Source organism: Myxine glutinosa, chromosome 2, assembly GCF_964187855.1.
Source record: "Myxine glutinosa chromosome 2, kmMyxGlut1.1, whole genome shotgun sequence".
Taxonomy (NCBI): Eukaryota; Metazoa; Chordata; class Myxini; order Myxiniformes; family Myxinidae; genus Myxine; species Myxine glutinosa.
In genome coordinates, this window is record NC_136262.1 from 186,703,816 (window position 1) to 186,722,349 (window position 18,534).

At 46.2% G+C, this 18,534-nt stretch overlaps 1 protein-coding gene across 2 annotated transcripts in view; it reads left to right on the plus strand.

The window, feature by feature from the left end:
- Positions 1-18,534, plus strand: part of ADAMTSL5 (ADAMTS like 5) — a 167,710-nt gene that overhangs the window by 33,323 nt on the left and 115,853 nt on the right. For both annotated transcript variants that reach the window (XM_068106601.2, XM_068106602.2), the window contains exons 5-6: positions 6,250-6,358; positions 16,386-16,513. In XM_068106601.2, the coding sequence (XP_067962702.2) occupies positions 6,250-6,358; positions 16,386-16,513 (237 nt within the window). The remainder of the gene's footprint in view (positions 1-6,249; positions 6,359-16,385; positions 16,514-18,534) is intronic.

Below are 18,534 nucleotides of genomic sequence, written 5' to 3' on the forward strand. Positions count from 1 at the left end.
TGTTGGCTCCGGGCTGGATTTGGATCTTGGAGGATCGGGAGATAGAGCTTCTGGAGATTTGGTCCCTGTAGGGAATTTGGATCAACTGCAGGGAGGGGCAGAACAACCGGTGGTAGAGGTTGTTCCCTGCAGCTGCGGTTTGGCAGTGGGAATGAAAATTTGTAAAAGAAAATTTAAAATAAAATTACAATGGGAAATTGATTTGGAGCAGCCATGGTGGGGATTGGTCCCCGGGCTGCGGGATTTGGACATGGAGAGGTCGTGGGTGATGGCCTCGGGCAAAAGTTGCCCCTTTCAAAATTTGGGTATGCCGGCCAGCTGGGGGGCTGTGATGGCGAGATTTGGACGTGGGGTCCAGCCTTGGGTGTCGAGGTACGACCTGGGTCCCACGGGAGGTCTGGTGGAGTGTGGCGTCCCTTGTCCATCGGGGCGCCATCCAAGCCGGCGGCTCGGGCCGGCAGGGTCACCGGACCCTGGTGGGGGTTAAGACCTCCAGAGGGGTCCGAGGTGGTTTCTCAAGCCTGGGTTGGCATTTATTGAGGACCACTAGGGGGAGGTGTTGTGGGTCGCACTTTGGTGGTGGCACCGCAGATGGCCAGCTTGGGCCTGATGTAGTGATCACCCGGGCATGCGACCTGACACCCTCTCCCTGAGACTTTGGGACAACTGGCATGTGATGACCTGCCATGCCGTGTTGGTCGATGGACGCGGGTCAAACCGAATGGACAGGGATGGAGATAGCCTGCCGGACAACCATTGGGGCATCTGTGGAACGTGATGGTGTGAGTGACCTTCCACAGATGCTCCGTTATGATTTATGGACTCTCGGGTTGGGAAGAGAGCCATGGGGATGTGAATCGGGAGATGTGTAACGAGCCGAGCATATGGGCCATGCTCGGCTGGCATGTGTATGGCAAAGCATCCTTCTTTGGTGAGGTTAGTAAAAGGTGACAAATGTTTGGCATGGGTAATCTGTGGGTTAGATGCAAATTTAAGGGTGGATTTTGAAATGTCATGGTGGACACTGTACAGTGACGCCATTATTGATCCAGGTGTGTAGACCAAAGTGTTGGAGGCTGTGATGAAATTAATAGGGTAGCAAGACACAGCTTTCAACTGGCTGCGGGGGCAACTGTGCTGATATTTGGGACGCGGGATGATGGGGATGTAGTTGTGTAGCCTGAGGGTCAACGTGGTGCTGTGCGTGTCCGAGGTGTGTGGACCATGTCTTCTGGGTGGGTCTCCTGGTGGAGCATGGCTGTTGACTGGGCCTTGGTGTGGTCAAGTGTGGGTGAGCACTGGGGGGGGCTGCAGTTCTGTAGTCGGACTGGGGGATGATGGGGAGGTGCAGGGGACGTGGCTGTAGGGATGCCACGCACTGCGACTGTGCCCCCCAGGGCCGAGGTTGTGTGTGCGGTAGTGTGTGTTGTGGCAGCAAGTGCTCACCACATTGGCCAGCTGGGGCTGCTGCAGCTGTGTTCCTCGCAGGGGGGCCGAAGGATGGATGGTGGGTCGCACCCTTATGGACACTCATGGGCCATGTTGGCGTTTTGACTGCTCACCTTGTCCCGGTGACCCTTGCACGGTAGAGGTGCAGAGCTGTCGTGGCCACAGGTAGTTGTGTAGTGATGATCACCGTTGGATGCGGATCCACATACCTGCCAGTGTAGTGGGGACAAAAGAGAAATTTGGGAGTATTGGATAGGCCCAATGTGAAATTTTGGGATTGTGAAGGGGGGATGACGCTCTTGGACCTGACCAACCTGCAACTACCTGCACTTGCGGTGAGTGTTTTGAGGAGTACTGTCCCAGGCTTCAGGACTTGCTTTGGAAATTGGGGACATGTAAATTGGAGTTGGGAGGCGGGTGAGAGTGATGACATGGCCGGTGAGGGGATGGAATGGGAGCCACAGTGTCTTGTGGGTGGCGTATGTTTTTGTATTGTGGTTAGGTGTTTTGATGTGGTCGTGAGAGTGGAACCTGGAGAGTGAGTGATGATTATTGGAGATAATGAGGGGCGATACTTGTGCTTTTGGAAATGTGCTTTTGGAAATGTGTGATGGTTTAAATGTGAACTGGGGGATTTCACATGTGGCAGGCCATGGCAAGCCTTGTAACACCTGTTACACCAAGAATTGTACTGAATTGTGCTGAGTTGTGTGGAGAATTGAATGGCAGCGGGGGAGGAAGTGTGTTTTGGGGTCTTGTGGGTGGGGAAGGTGTGTGTGTCCGCAGGTACAGAGCAAGCTCTGAGGAGCGATGCCTGCGGGCCCCCCTCTGCGGCAATTACCCCTGGCAGCCGGTGGTAACTGGAAATTGGAGCTCGTCGGTGGAGGGTCTGGTTGGGCGCCGCGGGGTGAGGAAGTCCCCCGGTGACCCGTGTTGCTGCGCGAAAGCAGGAGGCAAAGGAGCCTGGGGTGTGTGGAGACCCTCACCGGCGAGGTAACGGCGGAAAGGGGCTGTTGGGCTGTCACTGGGCCAAGAGGTAAAGGGGGGGGGGGCAATGAACTTGTAAGTCGGTTGACTTGTTTTTGGGACTGCGGGCACCACAGCCTGATGCGCCCCCACCATCTTTTTGTGCGGTACCTCCCCGCTGCCTAGTTGAGGAATGCACACACACGTGAATGACATCAATGCCATGGTCCTGCAGGGGGTGTATTGAAATAAGTGCTTTGTTGATTTTTGAAATGCCTTGATGACCTATGGAATGAGAATGAGTGGTTAAGGGGTCTGTGTTGCATGAATGTGGGCGAAATCCACCGAGCCGTGTCACTCACCTGTAACATCTGGACAGGGCCCGTGGAAATTTAGGGGGATGCATTGGGGATGGCCCCGCAGGTAAGGTTGTGTCTTGTGGCATCCACCGGGGGACGCGGTCTGTAGACCGGGGTATGTACAAAGGTTAGAGTTTTGAGTTTGGAAAGATGGTTAAGTTTTGTGGTTAAGTTAGTGTTGTGTGTTGTTTGTTTCCTCCCTCCACAGGAACAACGAAGAAAATGTACATACTTGCATGATGGTTAAGGGGTTCAGCATGTTAAGGAAGTGTAGGTAGGTAGTCCGACTCACTTCCCACAGCCCTTCCTGATTTATTTCATAGGTTAATTAAGTGTGTGACAGTAAGTGTTAAGGCTGGAATGGTAGAGCCTGCGGTGAACCTTGCAGGAGCTACGGTTCCAGGGGGGGGCTGTGTTATGAATTTGGTAGAGCAACATCTAGAGCTAGGTAGATCTGAATAGGTAGGTATTCGGCTGTCGTGACAGGGACTCTACATGTAATAAGTTCTTGATGTTTAGGCGTTTGTCGGGGGAAGATGTATGATTGTGGACCTACCTGGAGGTTCGAGTGTTAAATAGTGAGGGATTAAAGGTAACGCCCCTGTGAGTCTCACCTAGTAGTCAAACCTTTGTCCATTATGGCACTGCAAACCACATAAACATTAGTTAGGTCCTTAGCGCAACATTAAATAATTCCTTTCCCTGACAATGACTTCGGAATAAATGGACAGGAAACCAGGCCAAAAACACCGCCACAATTGGCCGCCACCGTTTACACCTCCAAGGCCTACAAACCTCGCCTGGCACGTGTTATAACACAAGGACCGCGGGGTCGGGGACGGGAGATGTCAGGAGTAGCATGCCGCAGAGGGCGTGACCTGGGCGAGCCGGCGAGTTGGGAGGCTATGATTGGCTGAGGAGTGCGCCAATGTGACGTCATCGGCCAGAGATATTAGCGACGTTCGTGGGCAGTTCGCAACAGTTCGTGAGCAGTTCGTGAGCAGTTCGGAGCAGTTCGTCGGAGTTGGCAGTTGGCACCGAACAGTTGGCACTTGGCTGCCAGCACTCCCAAAAGAGAGTCGAGTCAAGTGGAGTTCGCTTGCTTTGTGCAGCTTACGTTGAACCTTTGGTGCACGGACCTTGTGGAGATCGACCTCGTGTGGAGCCGCTGGCCTGCGTCGGACGCGTGGTGCTTGGAGCGAGGCCTTGTGGAACTTGGAGCGAGGGACCTCGTGGTGTGCGATCGGGGCTTGTGGAACTTGGAGCGAGGCCTTGTGGGTACATCGGGGCCGAAAGGAGCCGGGTGTTGGACGGCGGTCACCAAGACGACAAGGACGAGATAAGGCCGTACCCGCGAATACACTGTGCATAAACCAAAAAGACGTGTTATTTTCGTATTCACCTCCCTCGTATCGTGTTTGATATCTGTTGTGTCTGGGATCCCAATTTAGGCTTATTCGATTTATTAGTATTACCGGCGCGGGCTTTTTCACTGTCTTTACTTATAAATAATAAATCCTTATATTATTTTCTGTATATATCTGAACGCAGTTTTCCTGGGTGTTTCATTTTAGTAGATAAGGCGGCGGGCGGAGCTTTGCTGTGTCCGCCATTCCGCGCGTTTAACTTTGTGTTGAGCTTTAATCCGCCATTGAGTTTTCGCCTCGGGAGTGTAAAGTCTCGCAAATCGGCCATCCGTAACTGTGGTGTTAATCACGGTTGCGTAACAATATATATATACTGTATATATATATCCAGGTATGATTACTATCTCCACCACCGAAGGTGGGCGGAGGTTATGTTTTCGCCTCTGTCTGTTTGTTTCTGTTTGTTTGTGAACAGGATATTTCAAAAGGTTATGGACGGATTTGGACGAAACTTGGCGGAGAGGTTGAGTGTGTGACGAGGACGAAATGATTCGATTTTGGTGAAGATCCAGATCCAATAATTTTTACGTGATTTTCCACCATTGAAAGATGGGGCCAAAACGACATGTAGCATTATATTTCAACAAATTGTGGACAAGTTATGCCAAAACTTGGTGGATGAGTTGGGTAGATGACAATAACAAGTCGATTACATTTTTGTTCATGTCCGATCCAGATCCGGTCTATCAGTGGATATAAAACGTAAACACCCGTAAATCACCCGCTTTCCCATGCCTCCTCCCCCCAAGCCCTCTCCCTCCCATAGATCTTCCGTTGTCCTTGTTCTCTGCTGTTGTAAATTGGTGCTTCCCTCTCTCTCCCCATCTTGTCTCCCGCTCCCGATATTGTATGTTTTGTGTGTCCGTTTAAAAAAAAAGTGATTGATGTTAGGTCCTACACGAGCCTCGATCTTGTATACAAAAAAAAAAAAAAAAAACTGTCCAGCCTGGTGGAGGTATGCGATCTACCGAGTACCATTCTAGTCTTCCCATTTTTCCAAGAACAACCGTTATAAAAACAGACACTTCGAGTTATCGGGAACATGCTATCCATATCCGAGCATCATTATAAAATATTTTATTTTTGACGTGGAAAAATATTTCTCAACCCTTAACTTTGCTTAAAGTTTATCGTGAAATCTGATTTTTTTTTTTTTTTTTTTTTTTTTTTTTGTATACTGAATCGAGGCTCGTGAAAGAGCTAACGTTAACTTCACAAACAAATCGACCAGACAAACAAAATTCACAAAAAGAGGGAGCGGAAGACAAGATGGGGAGAAAAGGGGAAGCACACACACACAACATCCGAGAGCAGGGAGATGTGTGGAAGGGAGAGGGCCCGGGGGGAGGAGGCGTGGGAAGGGGGGGGGGGAGGGAGAAGTATAAAGCACAAGGACACCAAGGACTTCCAGGACAAAAGTTGGTATTTCAAAAAGTGGAATTTGGGTGAAATTAGCGGGGGTAGAAAAGATCAAGGTTTTGGATGGGGGAAGATAAGAGATGGTGGTGACATTCTCCTCGGACTTTTATCAGATCTCATGATGAATCATCGGAGATATTGATAAGGGATACTTTGCGGAATTCTGATACTTGTATGTGAACTTGTATACTTGTATTTGATGCTTGTAAATGTTGTATATGAAGCATACCATTTTGAAGGATCACTATGAGGGAAGTTTGAAAGTGCCAGGTCCGGTTTGTTCCACAGTGTATAATGCGGTGTCCCATAATGCATTGTTCCACTATAGAGGTGAAGTTAATAAACCGGTTTTATGGATACAAATATGTGATACATTTGAGCTTTTATAAGATCAGGTTAACCCCAGTCATGTGAAAGTCTGCTGTTCTCATGAATTAATCAGTATTTCATTAGTGTTACATGCAAACGCAAACATATGGCCAGGGTGAATGATTTTCTTGTTTCCTTTGAGAACGAATGCTGTCGGCTTGCAGCGGAGCCAGAAAAGCTGTCTGAATTTGGCTTATCCTCTCGCAAACATGCTCTGCTCTTCCGCTCAAGCTTGTGAAGCCTTGTTTTACAATCCCCAGGAGTGCGCCTTGGGAGCTGTGGATTTCAGAGCCATGCAGTGTTCTCTGTTCGACAATAGGCCCATCCGTGGCCAGCCTGGAACGTTCAGATGGGTGCCGTTCCATGGAGGTGAATCTCAGTGATTGTTTTTTTTGTGTGATGGTGTGTTTTGTAAGGAATAGGTGAAATATAACAAGGTGCATTCCAAATTTGTTGCACTTAATTCCCTCCCTCCCCCCCAAACCCCTGTGAATATTATTGATAATTCAGACAGACATAGAAACAAAGAGAGATTCTGGGCTGGAACTGAAAAAATATGACCGAAACCCGTTCACACTGAATTGAATGTTTCTTGTTCATAACACTCATGCACACTGTACTTATTCAATGCAGCACAATACATGTAACGGTAATATTCGTCTTTCCTTATTTTCTGAGCTCAAAATGGAAGAAAGCATCTCATCAGCTTGTTTAGCCAATAATAATGATTGCCCTTCATAGTCCAAGACAGCCTTTCAAATATGACGTGAACACTTGGACATGTGAACTCATTCAGTTTTGGAGCCACTGCCAAAACATTAAACACGCACAAAGACAGCAAGTAGTACAATGTTCATATCAGGTCGGAATCGGCACAAACGCGTCTTAAGTTTATTCAGGGTCTCAATGTAGGGCTTTGAGTCTGTCCTTTAGGCATGATGCTCTCTAGGATAACTCCTTTCGTATCCCCTAAGACAGTAGACATCACTTTACCCACAGAAGGAACAACCTTAAACGATTTTTTTCTGTCGGAAGTTCAGGTGGTGCTATTCTAGATATTGTCGCTTCGTCTCTGGTTCAATGTGATGAAACCAGCAACCAGCTTCTGCTGTCTCAACAATGGATGGAGGTCCTCAATGCCAAACAGGAAATCAGAGCTGTCTCCTTTGACATATCACGTGCCTACGATACGGGCTGGCACCCCGCCCTGCTCACCAAACTCTCCTCCTATGGTATCCATGGAAATCTCCATGCATGGCTGGCGGACTTCATCTCTGGTCGTAGTCAACGTGTGGCCCTGAATGGATTTCTCTCATCTCCCCTGCCTGTTCTGGCTGGAGTTCCCCAAGGTAGTGTTCTGGGCCCTGTGCTTTTTCTGGTCTTCATCAATGATCTCTCTGACTCTCTTGAAAATCCTCTCTATCTCTTTGCTGATGACTCCACTCTCTGCCGCTCCATTCCTCATCCCTCAGATCGGCAGTCTGCAGCCTCCTCACTCTCTGCAGACCTGGACAAAATCACAGACTGGGCAAACAAGTGGAACATGTCTTTCAATCCTGACAAATCTCACACTCTTACGATGTCTCTCCAAAAAGACCGACTGGACAACCCTCCCATCTACTTTCTGAATAATCCTCTCCAAGAAGTTCTGCCACTCAAGCTTTTGGGTCTCACTATCTGCCATGATCTTTCCTGGGAAAACACATTTCCAAGCTGGCCTCCAAAGCCAGTCGCCGACTGGGCATCCTCCGTCGTGCGAAGTCCTTCCTTGGCACACCTGAGCTCCTCACCACATACAAGGCTTTCATCCGCAGCTCAATGGAGTACTGCTCTCCCCTCTGGGCTGGTGCTCCTGCCTCACACCTAGCTCGTCTTCACGCTGTTGAAACCAAAGCGTTCAGAATCATTGGAATCTCTCGCGATGACGCTATCTCCGAGGGCCTTTCACTTTCTCACCGCAGGCAGGTTGGTGGTCTTTCCGTCTTCTACCGACTCCTCTCCGGCCTTGCTCCCCCAGCTCTCTCTGGGCTCTGTCCCCCAAATATTCCTACAGGTCGCACAAGATCTGCCTGCAACCCTCTTATGGTTAAACTGCCAAAATCAAGACTCTGCTCACCTTCACTCTTTCATTCCTCTTTTCTCCCGCCTCTGGAACAAACTCCCTCACTCTCTTCAATCCCACTCCTCCCTCCAGGTCTTTAAAACGGCTGTTCACCACTATCTCTTGTCTTCCCCAATCCAAAACCTTGATCTTTTCAACCCCCACTAATTTCACCCCAAATCCACTTTTTTGAGGTGACTTTTGACTTCTTTCCTGGAAGTCCTTGGTGTCCTTGCGTTTTATACCTATCTTGCCGCCCCCCAGGCCCATTCCCTCCCACACATCTCCCGATGTCCCTGCTCTCAAATGTTGTGTTTGTGTGCTTCCTCCCCTTCTCTCCTCATCTAGTCGACCGCTCCCCTTTTTATATACTTTGTTTGCTTGTTTGTTTGATTTGTTTGTTTGATAAATGTTAGCTCTTTCACGAGCCTCGACTCTGTCAACGAAAAAAAAAAAAAAAAAAAAACTGTTGATTATTCTGCTCACACTGGCTGCACCAATTTCCAAATAGTGTGAATACTTCTCCAGAGGTGATGTGTCAATCCTGCTGAATCATCATTCAATGCATTGGATGATATTTGCTCTCATGGCTATGGATGGCCGACCGCTGCATCGCTGGTCAGAAAGGTTGCTTTTTCTTCACCCAGTGGCCTATGGTGTATGGTGCATTTTCTTTCCTCTGCATTACGAAAACACACCTTATTTTGGCGGTCTATAATAGACCGCTGCCACGATTGCTCTGAATGAAACATGCATTACCTTGCTGCCTTTGCATGAGTTGTAATCAAAATGTACCTTTGTTTCTTTAAAAGGTAACGTCTTATGATAGAAGACCCATTGATTCAGTCTTAAAATGGACACCCGAGGTCTATGGAGCCTCAGGGGTATGCGGAGCGAACAAAATGGTGGAGATTTGTTTTTGAAATCCCTCCCAGAACGAGTTTAGCCCCTCCCTCAACGGGGGAAGCCACACCCATGAACGGACAAATGAACACACTGGAGCAGAGTATTATTGTGTTTTTTTAATTGTTTTTTTTCTGAATTATTTTCCGATTTCACTCTAGATTTTGACCACAATTGTTTGGGTCATGAGTTCTGATATTGAATAAAATTTCGAAATATCAGCTTTTATAAGCCGATACGAGGCTGTCATAAATAAAAGGATATGTCAAGTTCTGAATCAAAAACAAAGGTTCTGTAATACAGACTTGGCATTTAATATGGAATATATATTTTTTCTTGACTTGGGTTTACTTTCTGAACTCAGTATATCAATCTGGTGAGTTTATTTTACCCTTCGGTGATGTCTTTGTTGAAAGAACCATGTCACTGATTGTCTTTCGCAGCAAGAAATCAATAACAGGATTATATCACAGGTGGCGTGACAAAATGTAAGGACAGGTACATTTGACGATTGGCTTCACAATCGGGTATATAAGGGTTGTTGCGTTCTGTATTAGTGGAAAACAACTGTTGCACGTCCACAAAAGTTATTGCCGCTTCCTCTGGAGATGGTCCGTCAACTTGACAATGCTGTTTGTCATGGAGTGGTGGCTTTACGAAATTCTGGCATGAAACAGCATGCTATTGCTCGGCAGTATGGCATCACTCAAGGTCAGGTGTCAAACATCCTGAAACGAAATGCTCAGAGGGGTGTCCCTACTCCAATAATGAGGCCAGGACGTCCACGCAGAACCACAAGGATAGATGATCGCCAGCTGCACCGGTTAGTCTGCAATGGCCGTACCAAGTCAGCTAATCGGCTTCGGGCTGAGTGGCAGAAACTGACAAATGTGCCTGTATCCAGAAGGCTAGTCAACCAACGACTGGTTCAAGCAGGCTATCGTGCCAGGCGTCCCCTGAGAAAGCCACGCCTGACCAGACAACACAGCCAGCGCCGATTGCAGTGGGCCAGAGAGCACCGTCAATGGCAGCCAGGACACTGGAATCACGTGACCTTCAGTGACGAGTCTAGATTTCTGGTCTATCGTCAAGATGGCCGCGTCTGAGTGCGCAGACAAGTGCATGAAGCCCACAACAATGATTGTATAGTGCCAAGAGTCCAAGCTGGAGGTGGTGGGGTGACCGTTTGGGCTGCTTTTCATGCAGGGGGCAAAACTGACCTGGTTGTTCTGAATGGAAACCTGAACCAGTTCAAGCACAGGGCCATTCTGGAAGAAACGTTGCTTCCATTTGTTCATGCAGCCTTTCGAGGAAACTTTGTCTTCCAAGATGACAATGCACGGCCTCATCGTGCTCGCATGATCCAACACTTTCTTGCTGACCGTGGTGTAGAGCATATGGAGTGGCCTGCCATGTCCCCGGATATGAATCCGATAGAGAACTTGTGGGCAGAATTAACGCGTCAAATCGACAAATTGGACCAGCAGCCTGCCTCTGTGCGTGAATTGCAGCAGGCTATTGTAACTGCATGGCAAGCGATTCCTGTCCAAACCTTGGCAAATCTCATGAACAGCATGCCTCAACGTGTACGTGCTCTCCTGAATGCTCATGGGGGTTACACGAAGTACTGAACTGTAATTTTACTGTCCATAATCCCAGTCGTAATTTAACTTTTGTTTTTGTTGAAAATTTTTTTGGCTAATATGCAAAATAAAGAGATAATTCTGGAAAACGCACAGAAGTTTAACACAGTACTGTCCGTGAATTGAGTTCGATATCAGTTTACATCACTTTCAAGGATCAATTTATTTGTTTCGAAATGTCAAATGTGGTTTTTGTTTCTTTTAAAAGTCATATTAACAAAATCTCGAATAATTTCAACATAATTCCAATGAACTTTTGGTTCTAAGTCATCTTGAAAAGTAAGTTCACCCACACAAAAAAAATATTCCATATTAAATGCCAAGTCTGTATGTATATGTATATATATATATATATATATATATATATATATATATATATATATATATATATATATATATATATATACCAGCAAAAGTACCTTGCATTGCCGGGTAACAATGAGTCGCTTTCTCATGGGAATATGAAGAGAGAGGGGGAGGAGAGTTGGGAGGGGAGGAGAAGGGAAGTGGAGGGGTAGGAGAGAGAGAGGGAAAAGGGAGTGTGGAAGGGAGGAGGAGGGAGGGGAGGGTTAGTATATCAACAACAGGCATTTTAAAGGCTATTTTCCCTGCAAGAGCGGGGGTTAGCCCTGCGGTCCCCATGACAATCTTCTCCATTTTGCCCTATTTTCTGCATCTCCCCTTGTTAACCCCCTTGCCCGCATTTCTTCTTCGACCATCTTTAGCCAAGTCTTTCTCGGTCTTCCCCGTCCTCTACTTCCTTCCACATTCATTTCCATCACTCTTCTCAACCAGTCACTTTCATCCTTCCTCAACACATGACCAAACCATCTCAAACTGTTTCTCTTCACAGCATCCATCACAGGCTCTATTCCCATCATCTTTCGCAATTCATCATTTGTCTTCCTCTCTCTCAACGATACTCCACACATCCACCGAACCATTCGCATTTCCACCCTTTCCAGCCTTCGTTGCTCCTCTACGTTCATTACCCATGTCTCGCTCCCATAAATCAAAACACTTCTCACACATGCAGCATACACCTTTCCCTTCAGCTTCAACGACACTCACCTCCTCGTCAGCACGCCACTCAGTTCCCAAAACTTCTTCCATGCACATCTCACTCGAGCAACCGTTGCCGAGTCTGATCCACCTTCTCCATTCAGCATGTCTCCTAGGTAACAAAATGTTTTCACACCTTCCAGCTTCACGCCGTCTCCAAGATCCAACTCAACATTTCCTCCATCTGCAGCTCCCTCTGTGCACACCTTACACTTGAATGTAGCTGCCACACTGGTTAATGACCCTCTCAAACCACTACATTTTTGATGAACCCACTCAGCGCACATTGTACATTGAATTGAGTTCACTCCGACACCCTTCCTGCACAAAGCACATGGCCACTTCCCAGTTATTTCCACCTCACCACATGCTTTACCACTTGCCATCACCTTTGTTTTTCCGATATTCACCTTCAGACCTTTCGTCTCCATACATTCCTTCCACTTGTTCATCTTCTCCTTCAGTCCATCCATACTTTCTGCAATCAACACCAGATCATCTGCATACAACAACTCCCACGGTAAACCCTCCTTTACGTTCCGAGCCAGCACCTCCATCACAGCTACAAATAGTAGTGGACTTAGTACTGACCCCTGATGCACTCCCACCTTCACCTCAAACTCACCACTGTTCCCGTCTTTCTTCCTTACAGCTGTGCGCGCTCTTTTGTACATTGCCATCACTACTCTGATCAACCATTCCTCCACTCCTAACTTCCTCAATGCCCATGTCACTACTTCACGTGGAACCCTATCGAATGCTTTCTCCAGATCAACAAACCCAAGAAACAACTTCTTCCTCTTCTCCATGTACTTCTCCTGCAACTGCATCACAATAAAAAGCGCATCTGTCGTTCCTCTTCCTGGCATAAATCCAAACTGCATTTCGTCAATCTTCACTTTCTTCCTTATGCTCCTCTCCAACACCCTTTCCAATACCTTCATTCCATGCTCCAATAACTTTATCGCTCGATACGACCAACAGTCCAGAGGGTAACCTTTCCCCTTTTATAGAGGGACGAGGGTACTCAGTTCCCAATCCACTGGAATGCGGCCTTCTTTCACCACCAGATTGCAGATCTCTGTCATTCTCTTCACACCCCAATTTCCCGCTGCCTTCAACATATCTCCCACAACTCCCGTCGGCCCTCCCGCTTTTCTACTCTTCATTGCTTTAATCGCTTCCTCAACTTCCTTCTCGGTTATCTTCTCTGCCGGTCCTAAAACTGGGTTACTCTCTATGTTGCCATCCCATTCATTCTCTGCATTCAACAGTATTTCCATATATCTCTTCCATCTTCCTTTAATTCCATCTGGGTCCACAACGATTTGTCCCACTTCATCCTTCAAGCAACTCACCCCCATCACATCACACCTCTCTTTCGCTATCTGCTTTGCAATCCTGAATACCGGTCTCTGACCCTCTTCCAAATCCAAGCGTTCTCCGAACATTTTCCTACATGCCTCCTGCGCCTTTGCTACCTCTTTCTTTGCAGCCTTCTTGGCTGCCTTATAACTTTCATGCTCTGCCTTTTCTGCCCCCGTACCCTTCACCTTCTGCCACTCCTTGAACTTCTTCCTCTTCTCGTCAATCTTCTTTCCAACTTCATCATCCCACCACCATGTTGCCGAGTGCCTCGGTGGTCCTTTTGTCCATCCACATATCTCACCAATGGCTCCCAACAGACTATCTTTCATTGACATCCAACCACTTTCAAGCTCAACCACATCATCCTCGACCATACTCAGCCTCTCTTTTAATGCCTCCCTCACTGTCACCTCTTTCAACCTCCACACCTTCATTCTCGGTTGGTACTTCACCCGCCGAGCTCTCTTCGCACCTTTCAACCTTATGTCGCAGACAACCAAGTGGTGCTGTGAAACAGCCTCCTCCCCCGGGATCACCTTTGTGTCCCGGAGGTGCCTCCTATCTCACCTACGCACCATCAGGTAGTCAACGGTTGTTGTCGACCCACTTGACGTGTATGTAACAAGCTTATTATCCTCTTTCTGGAACTGAGTATTACAAATCAACAAATCAGCTCCATCAGCAAACTCCAAAATCCTTTCACCTTCTCCATTTCTCACACCCATATCCGTAACCCCCATGAACTCCATCAAAACCATCCATACTCCTTCCCACATGTCCATTTAGGTCTCCTCCTACCACAACAACTTCCTTATCTTTCACGCTTTCCATCAGCTTCTCTATTGCACACCAGAACTTGTCCTTCTCTTCATCGCTCCGACCAACCTGCGGAGCATATCCCGAGATGACGTTCACCAAGAGCTTTCCAATCATCATTTTCACCATCATCAACCTATCACTCACTCTCGTCACACTCACCACACTGTCGACAAACTCCTCAGAAAACAGGACACCAACACCATTCACGCCTTCTGGGCACCCTTGCCACACAAACTTGTAATTCTGTCCCTGCCTACCCTTCACCATTCTCACACCACTTCCCTTCCATCTTGTCTCCTGCACACAACATATGTCCACTCTTCTTCTGACGAATACTTCCACCACTTCTCCTGATCTCCCTATCATTGTCCCTACATTCCATGTCCCAAATCTCAGAAACCGATCTCCACGTCGGGCATCAGACTTTTCGTCGTCATAAATGGAGTGATTTCCACCCGTGCTTCGATCGGGTTCCCAACCTTGAGTTTTGACGAGGGAGTGGGGTCCCCCACGGGGTACTTCGGGCTGTACCCTGCCCATATGTAGTTGTAATTGTCATGGTTCTCTTTTTTGAGGCAATGTTTTTATGGCCGGATGCCCTTCCTGACGCCAACCCTTTTAGTCGCCTCTTACGACACGCAGGGATACGGTGTACCTATTCTAAACCGGGGTACACACCGGGGCATTAGTATATCGCACAAAAATATTAGTCGATAAATAAATGTGTACGTAAAAAAAAAAAAAAGGGAGCTCTGTCTCCTGTTACTCCATGGCTTGCAAAAGCAGCCTGAATAACGTTCACCATGTGGTGGTTAATCATATCAAAAAGGGTGTTATAAGTTATACTTATAACACACTCAAACATACCCGGCCTTGTGACTAATTAATTAAGAGCCCTCGTGAACTCGTGAAGTGGCTTAAGCACCCCAGCAAGCACTCCAACGAAATGGGTGATAAGGAACGGCTGGCTTGACAAGCGATCGCAAGCTGATTGCTTCTTGTTGAAATGGCCAGGGAATTTTAAAAGCAGATCGCAGGTACAGTGGAGTGACACCCAATCCCATGGAAATATGAATCAAGTTTAAAATTATTTATTGAGTTTAATTTAAAAAAACTACCCCTAGAACGAGAATGACAGCCTCGCTTAAATAAATGCATATATACACTTAGTTATAAAAATAGCTAGCAATGGTAAATTTTGTCAGATTTCACTCCAAATTTGGACATTTATTTAGTCTACAACATCCAATCCTCATATTCGAATCCATATTTTGATGATATGCTTCAATTATGTAATGATTATTTTTAAGTTAAATATTTTAAAAAACTAACCCCAGAATGAGAATCACAGCCTCATTTAAATAAATGCATACATACACTTAGTTATAAAATCACTATATATAGTAAATTTTGTAAGATTTCACTCCAGATTTGGACGTTTATTTAGTCTACATTTAGTCTGCATTCAACATTCAACCCACAGCATTTAACCCCTGACTATCTCTTCTCCTTCTCCCTCCTTTTGCTTTAAATATTTCCCTATTGATTCTTGTCTTTTTGCAATTGTTGTTTTCATGTATTGTTATGCATTATGTTTGCCACTCTGTCAAAGCGCCTTTGGGCTTCTGGAAAAGCGCTATACAAAATAAATGAATTATTATTATTATTATTATTATTACAGTTATCCGAATCCAGATTTTGATGATATGCTTCAATTATGTAATAATAATTAATCGATCGTGTTTCCAAGGCAAGGCACGTTTGTGTAGGCCAAAACAAAATGGCGGCTTAATAACCCAGCGAGATGCAGTGGGCTGACCAAGATGGTGGGCCGCCATATTGCTAAGCCTTTTTTTCTAAGCCAATCTGTTGGAGGTCTAGGTGAATGAATGCAAAGTTTGGGGCCATTCAGTTTCATGGTTTTGGAGTTATGGAGGAGACAGACGGACGGACACTGCCTTTTATTATATATATATATATATATATATATATATATATATATATATATATATATATATATACGTATATATATATGTGTGTATGTATGTATAGTATTTAGCTAAATATGGCTTCTTTTGAAAGGAGTAAGACTTCCCAATCAGTCCGAATATGCCCAACAGAAGGAGATCATGTTCAGGGTTTTGAAGCATTTTTTAAGCTGGGCTATTTGAAGCAGTTTTGAAGCATTTTTTTGAAGCTGGGCTATTGTTGTCAGGTCGTTTACCTTGTGTAATGCTTTTTCTTCAAGAGTTGAGGCTCATTTAGGGGCTTCCTCAACCACTAAAGCAAGGTGGTCACCACTATGCTGAACTCTTCACTTGATTGATGGAATTTTGTTGTCCCTTTGTGTTATGAAAAATTGTTCCTTTAATGTCATTATTCAAATAAACTAAAGCATCAAAGCTGAAATTTCAACAAGCACGCACCCTCCACCCACTTTCCTAGAAGTCGTTTGAAAAGTTCTGTTGCACAAATCATCCTTGTGCTGTTTCTTCTGTAGCTCTCAACCCATGTGAACTCACGTGCCTTGCTGTCGGCCAGAACTTCTACTACAGCTTTGGGCGAGTGCTTGACGGCACGCGCTGTGGCCTGGACCTCACCCACATGTGCATAAATGGCCAATGTCTGGTGAGTCCCATCTCTCATTTTTTCAGAAGCTTTCTCAAAGGCTCCTGTTTGCTCATTTATCGGTGAGCCATGAACTCTTCCCTCGCGTGGCATCTCAACACGCATGGCTGGGTTTGCAGATTGATTGATGCCAAGCTGGTCATAGTGGCATCATTAACGTATAATAAGTGACAGGTTTGCTGACAGTGCGCAGATTGCCATTTCAGGAAAGTCTGTTTTTCCAGGAGATTGTTCTTCATGCGCTTCATGAGATTTCATGTTTTGAACTTTGAACCAATAACAGCTGGAAACTGTCAAGCTTGAAGTGTGGTTTTACATTGAGGAGTATTTGGTGTCACATGTAGGGCTTCATTGCTATGCTGAGGACTTGATGTTTATCTCAGCATAGCTCACTTTTTGCAAGTCATCTTTTCCATGTCCTTTAATAAATATTCACTTCCCAAAGAAAAATCTGATAACCATAGGTGCTTTAAAGTTCTCAAGTGTGGGTATTGTCGATTGCATTAAACCTTGAATCAATGAAATGTGTTCACTGAAATAATAGAAGCTTGATTATTTCCCCAAGAAAATGAAATCATGTCGAACATTATGTGTGTATATATATATAAATATATGTGTGTATATATATCAGGGAGTTCATGGGGGTTACGGATATGGTGTGAGAAATGGAGAAGGTGAAAGGATTTTGGAGTTTGCTGATGGAGCTGATTTGTTGATTTGTAATACTGAGTTCCAGAAAGAGGATAATAAGCTTGTTACATACACGTCAGGTGGGTGGACGACAACCGTTGACTACCTGATGGTGCGTAGGCGAGATAGGGGGCACCTCCGTGACACAAAGGTGATCCCGGGGGAGGAGGCTGTTTCACAGCACCACTTGGTTGTCTGCGACATAAGGGTGAAGGGTGAAAGGTGCGAGGAGAGCTCGGCGGGAGAAGTACCAACCGAGAATGAAGGTGTGGAGATTGAAAGAGGTGACAGTGAGGGAGGCATTAAAAGAGAGGCCTGAGTATGGTGGAAGATGATGTGGTTGAGCTTGAAAGTGGTTGGATGTCAATGAAAGATAGTCTGTTGGGAGCCGTTGGTGAGGTATGTGGATGGACAAAAGGACGACCGAGGCACTCGGAAACATGGTGGTGGGATGATGAAGTTGGAAAGAAGATTGATGAGAAGAGGAAGAAGTTCAAGGAGTGGCAGAAGGCGAAGGGTATGGGGGAAGAAAAGGCAGAGCACGAAAGTTATAAGGCAGCCAAGAAGGCTGCAAAGAAAGAGGTAGCAAAGGCACAGGAGGCATGGAGGAAAATGTTCGGAGAACGCTTGGATTCGGAAGAGGGTCAGAGAACGGTATTCAGGATTGCAAAGCAGATAGCGAAAGAGAGGTGTGATGTGATGGGGGTGAGTTGCTTGAAGGATGAAGTGGGACAAATCGTTGTGGACCCAGATGGAATTCAAGGAAGATGGAAGAGATATATGGAAATACTGTTGAATGCAGAGAATGAATGGGATGGCAACATAGAGAGAAACCTAGTTTTAGGACCGGCAGAGAAGATAACCGAGAAGGAAGTTGAGGAAGCGATAAAAGCAATGAAGAGTAGAAAAGCGGGAGGGCCGACGGGAGTTGTGGGAGATATGTTGAAGGCAGCAGGAAATTGGGGTGTGAAGAGAATGACAGAGATCTGCAATCTGGTGGTGAAAGAAGGCCGCATTCCAGTGGATTGGGAACTGAGTACCCTCGTCCCTCTATACAAGGGGAAAGGTGACCCTCTGGACTGTGGCTCGTATCGAGCGATAAAGTTATTGGAGCATGGAATGAAGGTATTGGAAAGGGTGTGGGAGAGGAGGATAAGGAAGAAAGTGAAGATTGACGAAATGCAGTTTGGATTTATGCCAGGAAGAGGAACGACAGATGTGCTTTTTATTGTGAGGCAGTTGCAGGAGAAGTATATGGAGAAGAGGAAGAAGTTGTTTCTTGGGTTTGTTGATCTGGAGAAAGCATTCGATAGGGTTCCACGTGAAGTAGT